Raw genomic sequence first — 13,070 nt, 5'->3', positions numbered from 1 at the left:
GTCATCCCTCTGTATTTTTGCTTCTGTCTCTATCATCACATACAAAATTCACTTGAACAGGTACTTGGGTTATTTACAAAAATGAATGATCAAAATACTGATAATTTATATTCTAATTTTTTGGTTGAAAAAACAAAGCAGATTAAAACAAGTAATTTTCTGTGCACATATGCAAGATCTTAGGCTGAGCCAGCTCCATTATTTTAACATTGCAAAATGAAAAGACAAATGTAGAGTGAGTATTTTCTAATATGGAGTGTGTTCTTGGTTTAAGTAAATTCAGTTTATTGTGGAAATCTCCCATTTTCTAGGGCTTCCTCTCTGAAGCTCATTGTGCTAGCTGGGACAGTGCAAAGGGGTTCAGCAGAGATTGGAGTATTATCAGTGATTATTTACCATAACATATATAGCAACAGAAAGGTACATGGGCCTACATTTTCAAAAAGTGATTAGTGATTTTGAACGACCAACGTGAGACCTTAACAAGGCCTTAATTTCCAGAAAGTTTCGAGCACCTGCACTCTGAAAATCAGGCCCCATTAAGTGGCTCGAGTTGGGCACCTGAAATTTGCTAGACACCTTGGAAAATTTAGGCCATGATGCTTTTACAAAACACAAAGTAAGACAATTCCCATTCAAAACAGATTAAGGCAGTGTGCAGAGAGAACGTGGGAGTCATGAACTGTATTAATTTTGAGAGTACAGAGGAAACCAGGCTTACCTCAACACAATACTGTATTTGGATTGGGTTCATGGATGGAGGAGAAAGATTCACGCCAAGGTCTTGTTGTAACTGAATCATTTAGCCCATGCTTAATAAGGACTCCTGCTCTTCTCTCCCAAAGTATTTAAGGAGTTACACTTAACCTAGGCAGTGCTAGATTTTAAGCAATGGCAGAATATTCTTTTTTTGGAATAATATGAATAAAAATAGCTGAGTGATACAGCTTCCCCCTTCAAATCATAACAAAAGTTTGCTTTTCAACCACCATTCCAGAGGACATTGGTCCATGCTGATGACAGATTCTGCTCAATAATGATCCAAAGCAGTGCAGACCGACGCATGTTCATTTTCATTATCTGAGTCAGATGCCACCAGCAGAAGGTTGATTTTTTTATTTTTTTTTAGTGGTTCAGGTTCTGTAGTTTCCACATTGGAGTGTTGCTCTTTTTAGACTTCTGAAAGCATGCCCCACACCTTGTCCCTCTCAGATTTTGGAAGGCATGTATTGGAAGGCACGTTCTTAAATATTGGGTCCAGTGCTCTAGCTATCTTTAGAAATCTCATATTGGTACCTTCTTTTCGTTTTGTCAAATCTGCAGTGAAAGTGTTCTTAAAACAAACAACATGCTGGGTCATCATCCGAGACTGCTATAACATGAAATATATGGCAGAATGCAGGTAAAACAGAGCTGGGGACATACAATTCTCCCCCCAGGAGTTCAGTCACAAATTTAATTAACACATTATTTTTTTAACGAGCGTCATCAGCATGGAATCACGTCCTCTGGAATGGTGGCCGAAGCATGAAGGGGCATACAAATGTTTAGCATATCTGGCACATAAATGCCTTGCAATGCCAGCTACAAAAATGCCATGAGAATGCCTGTTCTCACTTTCAGGAGACACTGTAAATAATAAGCAGGCAGCATTATATCCTGTAAATGTAAACAAACTTGTTTGTCTTCGTGATTGGCTGAATAAGAAGTAGGACTGAATGGACTTGTAGGCTCTAAAGTTTTACACTGTTTTGTTTTTGAGTGCAGTTATGTAACAAAAAAAATCTACATTTGTAAGTTGCACTTTCTCAATAAAGCGATTGCACTACAGTACTTGTATGAGGTGAACTGAAAAATACTATATCTTTTATCAATTTTAGAGTGCAAATATTTGTAATAAAAATAATATAAAGTGAGCACTGTACACTTTCTTTCTGTGTTGTAATTGAAATAAATATATTTGAAAATGTAGAAAAATATCCAAAACATTTAATGAATTTCACTTGGTATTCTATTGCTTAACTGTGCGATTAAAACTGCTATTAATCATGATTTATTTTTTGAGTTAATCGCGTGAGTTAACTGTGATTAATCGACAGCCCTACTTCTGACAAAAGGCAAAGGACCTTAATTTGGTATTTCAGCTGAAGTCCTCTCCCCATACATTTGAAATTAGAGATACTCACAGCTCCATAGTTTGAGAACAAAATGAGAATAAAATTGCTCACATGTCCGATGCAAACATCCCCTCAGCTTGTTCTGGCAAAGCAATTTTATTCTCTATTACAGTTGATAAACCAAAGCTAAGTGTTTTATCTGCTTTAAAACACAGCTGTGTAGAAACACAATCAAAACAGACCATTAGGTAATATCTGAGAAACCAGGCGGAACTTGCTTTGCATGGCAGTCGGACAAAAGCTATGGGACAGACTTTTTAAAACTGCAGGCACATGTTTGTGCACAGAAAATTGTATATATGACCATGCACCTAATCAGTGAATGTGATTACTCTGATTGCATTGTGTACATGCCCAGTTAAGTCCATTTTTTGTTGTTGTATGCAACTACCCTATAGGTATGCATGACTGCAGTAACCATGCATGCATTCTGCACATGCAAATGCATCGTTTCAATTTTTAAAATGAGGCTCAATTTGTCTTGAAACTAAGCAGCTTTGAAATTCTGTTTTGAAAACTTATTTTGAACCCTCACAGCAGAAAGAGGGTTAAAGTTTCAACAGGTTGTGAGTTAACAATCTTTACAAGTATAAACATATGAAGTTCTTACAAATACTTTCACCTCTTCCTGAGAAAGGTCCCTGTTAATCAATCAGTCTTCCAAACACCTGTGTGCTCAGCCACTGTCTCCCTCAGTTAGACTGACACTATTTGCATATCTTTTGTGATAATGTAAGGTAACAAGGATACACAATACCCATAGCCTTGAAAACCTATCGGACTCTAGAGAATTCATGCTGAAGCCCAAAGACAAACATGAAACTAAGCACCCTATTCTGTCTCTGAAATCTAGGTGCAAAACAATCATTTTCAAGACTAAATTACTAGTTAACTACATAATATAAAGGTGACCCTTGAAAATTTGCCAATTGCCTTAGATAACTAAGTCAATATTTGCAGTTGGATAACGCCATGGTTTAGAGTAATAAAGGTATTACCTACAGTAAGTATAGGCAAGTAGGAGAGGAATACTGTAGACAATAAGCTAACCCTAGCCATTTATTTTAGTTGTCAAGTGTTTAAAAGGGCCATCGTTGTTATAAATGACAGTAATCATTTTTTTTAATGTTAAAATCATGCTAGCTTTAAGAGAAAATAATTAAGCGTGTTCTTAACTTATCTGTAGGGCTAAAGTATTGCTGAACACATGCTATATAAAATTGCCCATTGTTCACAGTACTATGGAATTGACAGACACTTGCTTTTGGAATGTTGACTTGAAAAGAAAGTAATGCCTATATCATGTAGTCCCTGCAAAAGGCATAAGAAATACAATCCTGGAGGGGTTTCTAAGTGGCCACAAGATGTCCTCATTTTTATACAAACATCCAGATGGATAACAGTACAGCTGGTTGGCAGTCAGTTGTGTCATACCACCCCAAGTAAATACCTGTCATAGTGGACCAAAATTTTCTGGCAGAGAAGCAGGTTGCTTTTTACAGAAGGAAATTCAATACTGTACCTCACTGCAGTTGCTACAGGGCTGTACTCTATATCTGAGTCTTAATTTGAATATACCTGGAAATGCTTTCTCACTGAACTTTCAGAAAAGCTGTTCCTTGACCCGTGAAAGGTCCCCTGCCTTTGGTAGTGTTCCAACAAGATGGGTCTCAAGCCTGAAATTTTGCTGGGCTCTGGCCAGCTGGTCTAATGAAATTTCACTTGCATTGTTGGGTTAGGGGTGACCTAGAATACACTGCTCCAACTCTGTGCACAATGAAATCTCATAACTCATGAGATCTAAAGGCAGCCAACAACCTAACAGACTGATAGGGTTGCTGAGAGACTGAGATGGATTTCATAAAAGATAGGAAGCCCTTTTGGTGATTAGGGGTGATAGAGCGGAGATAATTAACTGAACTACTGTAAGAAGATTTTACCAGAATTAGTTCACCTATACATCGCGCAAATACAGTGGCAGCTCCTTCATTTGAACTCTGATAAGGAGAAACATCATTTATAGAGAAGCAGAATGAAAGTTCCTGATTGTTTTAAGGCATTGCAATGTGCAAACAGCAATTCAGATTACAGTGAAGGGTGAAAATTAAAGGTTCTATGGTGTGAGGGTCCCAAAGTAAAAGGAGTCCCAGTTTAGCAGGGTAGGCTCGGCCAAATCTCTTGAGAACTGGTTACAACACAGTCAGCTGATTGGTGACTTAGCAATCTCTCTCAGCTCTATCTCCTTCACCTGAGTATCCCTCCATCCAGATCTGAAGAAAAGCTCTGTGTAGCTTGAACGTATCTCTCTTTCATCAACAGAAGTTGGTCTAATAGGAGACATTACCTCACCCACCTCGTCTCTCTAATATCGCTCACTTACTCCTTCCCAGCTTCAGAGGCTGGGCACCCTTCTCAATACAGAGGTCCCTTTGTATCTCTCTTCCTTAATTCTGAATTATGTACTGAAGACTTTAAAAAGAAAAAATATTAAAAACTAACTGGACTCTGCAAATATAAGGAAAATCAGTGTCACTTGGAGCTCAGACATAGATTCTACAATGATGGGAGGTGTTCAAATATTAAATTGTCATCCTTGAGAAGAGTCCTTTTATATTATATTTGGAAAGAGGTTCCTTTGAATTATATGTTTATTTTATTGCTGATAAATCATAGGGTACCTTTAAAAATATAGTATAAGAAATATGGTACAAACTTCCATTTTCCAGGTACTGGCTTAGCAATTTTTTCTTTTATGCCACTGTTCAGTGTGAAATTAACAAGGAGTACTGTGTTCAGATGACATATGAGAGGGCAACTGGTGGGGGAAAATGAAAGCATTTCAGGGGTAGAAGGGTTGTGCTGGGCTGGAGGGAGAATAAGGTTTTGTGAGGTAAATTCCAGTTTAAACTAAACACCTGACACCCTAATTAAAACTGGAAATAAAGCTCCAGAGAGGTGTGACTCCAATAAGGATGATTTTGCGACTGGATGTTTAACAATGTGAGAATCATGTTAACAGAACATAAATTTAACATTAATTTCCTCTCTCATTTAGGCTGAAATGACATCATATTCTAGCATTTTACTTTTTTTTTAACTGTTTGTAAGTGGTTAGCTTTAGGTACACATAGCTGAAAACAGCTACAGGTTATGATTTAAAACTAAAGGGATATGTTTTAAAAGTGTTACCTGGAAGGACTCTGAATAAATCCTGGTGTTTGTGAGTGGGATTTGTGCTCATGGCTCCTGAGCACTATGTTAAAATACATCCAAGGGCTGGTCTACACTGACAACTTCCACCTGCATACCCGTGCCTCTCAGAGGTGTGAAAATATCACACCCTGAGAGATGTAGCTATGATGACCTAACCCCTGGTGGAGGCAGTGCAAGGTCAACAGAAGGAACGATTCTTCCATCGACTTAGCAACCGCCTCTCAGAGACGAGGTAGATTAACTACGGGGACAGGAGAATCCCCTCCTATTGTTGTAGTCAGGGTCTAGACTGCCCGTGCTGCAACTGTAGCACTTTAAATGTAGATATCGCCGTAGGCTGGTCTACAATAGAAAATTAGGCCAGTTTAACTATGTTGCTTAGGGGTGTAATAAATTCACACCCATGAGCAGCATTGTAAGCCGACCTAAGTCCCCATTTAGACAGCACTAGGTCGATAGAAGAATTCTTCTGTTGATCTACCTGCTGCCTCTTAGGGAAATGGGTTATCTATAATGATAGGAGAACCCCTTCCATCCACTAGGTAGTGCCTACTCTGAAATGCGACAGCGGCTTATCTACTGCCACTGTAGTGTTTTAAGTATAGACAAACCCTCAGAAACTTCACATTACACTGCTAACGAGTGTTAGCTTGGTGGCAGGTTCTGTTTCTAGCACATGGGGGTACTCACACCAGCCAATTGAATGTTTCCAAAGTGGACACCTTTGTATTTTCTAATCAGCTGCAACTTTTTAGCTACTGCTTTACAAGACTTCTGCTGTGAAAGCTGGCATGTGTAAAAACAGTGGCTCTCCTTAGACATGAATAGGAAATGGCTGATTCACACAGCAAAGAACCTGCAAACTGGTAGCCAAGTGTGGAGTTTTAAACCTTAAAACAAAATACCATGCAATAGCGGTTAGATGCTGCTTCATCTAGACAGAGCGCTAAGACTCGGAGGAGGAGCTGAAAGGGGACAGACAAATACTACCCAAGGCTCTTATCAAAGCTTTGGCACTTTTAAATTTGACAAATCTTGAAACTGCAGGCTGTGCAGAATAGTGTCGAACTGAGAAGCAACTGTTTTTAAAACACCCCCTCCAAATCTCTATAAACATCTTGAACAACCTTGGAGATTCCTCCCATCCTGTTCTTTTATAACACTTTGCCTTGAAATGTAGTCCAGTAGTATTAAATTATCAGACTCCCTGTAACCTCCTCAGATTAAACTGCATACCCAGCTGGAATGTCCAAGTCACAGTAATATACCTATGTTCCAGTTCTATAGTTATTGCATACCCAATACTCCACCGGACTTGGATGAGAGCATAAAAGCTGTAGGAACTTAACATTAAATAGCAAAATCTTCAGTATTCCACATTCCTTACAGAAGCAGAACTGAGTTCCACATATACAGGGAAAAGAGAATAACAGAGTTGAAATTCACCACACCAATCTGAGAGCAGCATTTTCCCCTCACGGTGCTACAAGAAAGGCTAATCACATATACATCCTCAGGCTAGATTGTGCCATTATTTAGCCACTAACCCTCCAAAGAGGCAATGCATTACACTACTCCAGGAGAAGCACAATTTCTTTAATGCTGGTCCTTATGCACAGGGGAAGAGCAATTTGCTCCATCCATACTAAGCTATGGCTTGTACTTTTTGATAACTTTTTGTTCAACTATGTTTCATATGCAAATTATTAAGACAAGCATTGGCCTAAATTTTCAAACTTGAATGCATCAAGTTAAGCCCCTAAAATCTATATTGAGGCACCTACATAAAAATGGTCTGATTTATAGAGCTCCACCACTCCCATTTAATTTTACACTGATTGTATTAAAGGTGCCTAAACAGACTGAGATGCCTAACTTGATGCACCCAAGTTTTAAAATGTTGATTATTGTACATAACCTTCCCCCCAAAATAGCTGAAAGACTAGTTGTCCCATCAACCTGCAGGTGCTGTCGACTGAGTCCTCTGGACAGTGGTGATTGCAGTGACACTGCAGTGGCTTCTGGGGAGGAGCAGGTGCTGTACTCTCACCATCTTCCTTTCTGTTCTCCAAGTTCAACTGTCCAGAACTCCGCAAATACGGTTTGTCTAGACCACTGGCTACAAAAGAAAGAAGAAATGTAAGTTTCCAGGTGGGAGGGGGGTTGTGAAAGACTGTGAATAAGTCTATTTTTTTTTCTTACTCGCAAAAATTTTAGACAGTTCTTTGTTTTGTATTGGAGATTAAAGTGCAGTTTTAAGATGACTCTAAAAATGTAATCATGGGGTTTTATGTTTATTGTGACTCAATGATCCCATATCAAATTTGCTAATTGTATACATTTTCTAACAACCATTCATACAACCTCAAGTGGGGGCTGAGAATCAAACTGTTCCCCCCGCCTCCTCCCCCCCGCTTTGGTGCATCATTACCAGTACCAGATTCTGTAAGACAAATTCCGTACTTGGTTACACCACTACCTTCAGCGGAATTGCACAGTTGTAACAGAGGGCAAGGTTTGGTCCCGTAATTTTAGTAATAGTTTATTGATGGTGAGTGGATGGAATAGAATCCAGCTCTCTCTCCTAAATTTATGTTGCCTCTTCAATTAGGGGTAAAAGGCTTTAACAAAAAATGTTAAAAACAACTTATTTTTGTCACCAAAAGCAAGAAATATTACTTTAAATATACATAGTATAGTCTATTAAGTAAGAAAGTGCCAGTTTTTATATAGTAACCATAGAGTACAAATGCACTTTAGGATGAACAATTCCAAGCCTTACAGAGGTTATTAATCCCTTCTCAAACCAGCAAGCATGAGGTGATTTAGGGCTCTGTCTTTTTGGAGGTGATGGTGGTGGTGGTGGTGGGGTTTCAAAGGATTTTCTCTTTTTCAGTACTACTCACGCAGCACTTAAAACTAACATAGACTTAGAATTTCAGTCTCGAGGACAAAAAAATTAGCCCGGCATTAAAACCAGCATTGGTAGTTTCTTACTTTTAATTTTCTCTCTCCTCCCCCACCTGTAATCTCTTTCAAGTGTCTTCTGGAGCCAACTCTCAACCTGTGGAGCTTAGACAGCATCTGGATAAACCCCCCACATTCTTGTCTTACTTTTTTATTTACAATCTTTAAAAACCATTTGCATACTCTCGATTCCTGGTCTGTTTCTCCAGATCCAGCGAAACACTTTTTCTCATGCCTCCAGGCAGGTCTGCAGGGAATAAGCATAGTTTCCTCAGCAGTGACTATTCCTTAGCACTGTGGGTAGCTGTGATGCAACTGAGGACAAGACAGGGAGACTAGCTTTTCTACTCTGCTCCCTCCACTGGTGTGGAGTGGCTGGGCAGAAAAAACGGAGGAGGAAGCAGAGGTGGAGTGGCCAGCACTTTAATGGCGAAGAGGTGATAGGGATAGAAGGGGATGGCAGAGGCTGAAGGGGTAAAAGGCTAAAGGGATAGGAACCATAGGGCTATCCCCCTCAACCTTTTCCCCCCGTTAGGCCCAGTCTCCTCCTGGGACTCACAGGGCGCTTTCAGGTTTCAGGCTGGATCAATCTCTCTGCACCTGGATAAACTCTGCACACAGAGCTTATCTTTTCCATCTCAATGAAACCTGTCCAGATAACAGCTACAATGGCTGTACAAGCTTTAGTGTTCTCCTCATTCATTAATGGGTGATATAAATGAACAAAATCTTCAGCAAACCGGGAAAAAGGGTTCTGAGCTCATAAGCTTTGATAAAAGTGTGACCTGATGGTGAAATGCCTGAGAACCACTGATCTAGAGAGAAAACTTAGATTTGGGGACACTGTAGCCCTCCCATTCCAATTTCACCTCCACGGACTATGGCAGAAAATATCAAACTATCCCCATCACGAAAAATATTTGAATACAACCACTAATGTAATGCATGTGAAATATAAACAAAAGCCCACAGAATGTACATTAAAAGGCACGTGGAATATACATTCATGGCCTGATCTTGGAAGGTCCTCAACAGTCTCACATCCCACTGGACCCCATGAGAGCTTTGAGTACTTGGCACTGCTGAAAGTCAAACCGAAAGCTCACTGTGAAGTATCCATAACATAAAACATTTGCATTTGGTGCACGATATACCTGGCTTCCCCAAAGTCCCATAGCTGCTTTTTTAAAAAAAAAAAACTTAGCAAAATCAGAAATTAAAACCAATTTACACACGGAATTCACGACATCTGATATATTCTCTACTTTCCCGTAGCTATGATTAATATTATTTTCTTTTTAAAATACATCATATTTGCATTATGATCTGCTTCTATTTCTCTAAAAGTGTTACATTTGTATTTATCATATTTTAAATCCAGCCTATATGCAACAAATTAACATCAATAAATGTTCCCTTTGTGGGTCACTGGAACACAGATTTTTAAACAAAGTCCTCTTTCAACAAGCAGTCACAAAGCAGGTTTTCTGACTATGTTACATTGTTATTTGTGGATAAGAACTGAACTTTTAAAATGTTCCAGTCAAATATTTTCAGACATCTGGCTCATGGGGCAGGGAATCTAAATAAAAATATTAACAGTAATACTGAGTGAAAACACTAGGCTCTGATTTAATCATGACATTTTCTGGATGTAGCTACTAGCCAGCCAGAGCTTTTCTATGGCAAAAATTACAAAACATTCTAAGTCTAACATAAATAATGGATCTGGAACAATTAAATATCATAGTATGTCTCTGAAGCTATCAAATTTAGACAAGTAAATGCCTTCTTCACTATAAATGCAACCTGAGGTCTTTCCGTTTCTCACAAATATCAGAAGACAATCCATTGGGCAGAGACTGATGTGCAGACAGCAATACAGTGTGACATCAATCAATTTTGATCTAGAACAACTACTCTCAGTGAATCCAGCAACTACCGGCAACCTAATGAATTAATTTAGGTCTCAAGAAATATAACACAAGACTTTTAACTTTTCTAAATCCTGCACTTGCCCATTCACTTACTAAATTATTTTTCAATTTCATTGTCATAAAATGTCTATTTTTATTAAAATATGAAAAATCACATCACACCTATACTGCATGCACTGTAGAATGATTACATCTGAACAGACCAAAATTACAGCACTGAAATGATTGTTTTATGGGCAAGGGAAATTGTTAACTGCTAAATCACTGTATTTTACAGTCAGTCATCAGATAAAAGAATTTCCACACTTTTTTTTGGCAAATAATCAGCTGTGACAATGCAGCTCATAAAGAAAGCTGTAATAAAGGATACCTTAACACAGCCTGATATACTGCATGCAAAAGTAAAGCGGTAACAGTAAAACCACAGTATTGCTGATGAGATGTTATTGGTGATGATCATATACTGAAGAAGAAAAACAGAATGACGAACAGGCTTCCAACATCCTATCCTCACTGTTGCCAAAAAACTGAAAAAAGGTACTGCACAGTTTTATTAAAAAACTGAGTAAATTAAATTTGGTATGAAGAAAAATAATCTTCCCTTTCAATAATATGATGCAGTATTACGAAGACCAAAGTTGAGGTTGAGGTTGTAATGCATTTTACTTGACAATTTAATACATCTGATAGAATATTGATATTTTGGAATATCAGTGGAAATGTAATATGTTTGGGATTATGTTTTATGACATTTTCTTTTCTCGGCTTTTTTGGCTGTGCTGTTCACAAGTTCTTGCAGTCCTTAGGCAAAATTCCTACTGAAGTCATCAATTTTGGATTTCTCTCTCTTTGCATAGATCAAATTTTATCAGAAAAAGTCATGACACAAATATTGTTTGTGGTGTTGTAGCTTGTTGGTCCCAGGATATGAGACAGACAAGGGGGGTGAGGTAATATTTTATATTGGACCAGCTTCTGTTGATGGAAGGGACAAGCTTTCGAGCTGCGCAGAGCTCTTCCTCAAATCTGGAGAAGGTAACCAGTGTCACAGCTAAATACAAGGTGGGACAGATTGTTAGTCATAAGATATTTACACATGTTGTAAGAAATCACTTAAGATGAAGTGACATTTAACACCTCTTCAGTCATAGGACAAAGGAGGGTTAGTAGGCAGCAAGGTATGTTACAAATTGTCATGAGGCAGAAAACCAGCATCTCTGTGAAGTCCATGGCTTTTAAGGTACAGCAGAATTACGAATTTAAACTCCCAGACTCATCTTTTGAAGGTGCTGTGCAGGTTCCTCTGAGGATGAGGACTGAAAGGTCAGATATGGAATGATTGCTTTATGAAGTGTTTGCCCATGGGTGATCAGGTGTTTTTGTCTTTTATCATTTGTCTGTGAGTTCATCCGAGAGTATAGTGATTTGTCTGGTTTCACCCACAGAGGAGTTGTTGGGGCATTTGATGCACTGGATGAGGTACACCACATGTTGTGATAGGCATCTGCATGTTGTGATGGAGCTTGAAAGGCATGCTGGGTATACTGATCACTGTAGCTATGGACATGTCTCTGTAGGTTTTGCATTGTTATTCCGGAAGTGTATGGTGCTACTTTGAATTGGTATCTCCTGGGTGGGGAAGCTTCCATATAGGGTATCATAGAATATCAGGGTTGGAAGGGACCTCAGGAGGGTCATCTAGTCCAACCCCCTGCTCAAAGCAGGACCAATCCCCAAACAGATTTTTGCCCCAGATCCCTAAATGGCCCCCCTCATGGATTGAACTCACAACTCTTGGTTTAGCAGGCCAATGCTCAAACCACTGAGCTATCCTCAAACAATTACAACTCATGCTTGATGGAAATCCCATCCTGAAAGAAATCTTATCAGAAGTTTGAATGCCCCTCTTCTGGCCTTCAAACAACCCCCCAACCTCATCAAGCTCATCACCAGAAGCAAGCTCCCTACAGACTACTACTTTGTCTTGTACAATGCATCAATCCCACTCCCCAGCAAGCAACATTCATAGATAAGTGGGTTAAAGAGCACGACACCAGGGTTTGAATGGAGGCCTTATTAATCCTGAGAGGACCAGACTGAGGTCCCATGATGAAGTAGGTAGGAAGGAAGGAAGGAAGGAAGAGGGAGGGATAGCTCTGTGGTTTGAGCATTAGCCTGCTAAACCCAGGGTTGAGAGTTCAATCCTTGATCCAGGGCAAAAATCTGTCTGGGAATTGGGCCTGCTTTGAGCAGGGGGTTGGACTAGATGATCTCCTGAGGTCCCTTCCAACCCTGATATTCTAAGGTTCTGATCAGACCTTCCAGAAAAACAATAGTCATAGGAAGATAGAGTGGTTGCCAGTTGGAGGATGACAGGCACTTATAGCCACTAAGTGTACCCATAGGGAGCTAAAGGAAAAATCTGAAGTTCTTAAGGAAAGAAAATATTCCAATCTGGTGGGGAAGGTAGAGCCCTCTGGGTTTTCTGGAGATGCTGACACAAGACCAAGAACCTTTTCCACTTAGCTGTGTAGCCCTTTCTAGTAGGCTCCTACTATTGTTAAGAATGGCCTGAGCCAATTCTGAACATGTCCTTTCTGGATTTGATGCCTATCCAAATTCCAGGTTATCAGGTGGAGGGAAGCTGGATTGGGATGCCTGCCTGGGTCCATAGGTCCGGGAAGAACTGCATACTGATGTATGGGCATGTTGATATCTGCAGGATGTTGGGAATCAGAATTATCTGGGTCACCTGGGAGCAATCAGGATGACCACT

The 13,070-nt window shown here is 39.5% G+C and overlaps 1 protein-coding gene across 13 annotated transcripts in view; it reads right to left on the bottom strand.

Moving 5' to 3' along the window:
- The window catches only part of BMPR1B (bone morphogenetic protein receptor type 1B), a 375,661-nt gene that overhangs the window by 28,980 nt on the left and 333,611 nt on the right, over positions 1 to 13,070 (bottom strand). For all 13 annotated transcript variants that reach the window (XM_045018526.1, XM_045018531.1, XM_045018523.1 and 10 more), the window contains one exon: positions 7,350 to 7,509. In XM_045018526.1, the coding sequence (XP_044874461.1) occupies positions 7,350 to 7,509 (160 nt within the window). The remainder of the gene's footprint in view (positions 1 to 7,349; positions 7,510 to 13,070) is intronic.

The sequence above is a fragment of the Mauremys mutica genome, chromosome 5 (assembly GCF_020497125.1).
Source record: "Mauremys mutica isolate MM-2020 ecotype Southern chromosome 5, ASM2049712v1, whole genome shotgun sequence".
Lineage (NCBI taxonomy): Eukaryota > Metazoa > Chordata > Testudines > Geoemydidae > Mauremys > Mauremys mutica.
Note: the sequence above shows the minus strand (reverse complement) of the source record. Positions and strands in the feature narration are given on the sequence as shown.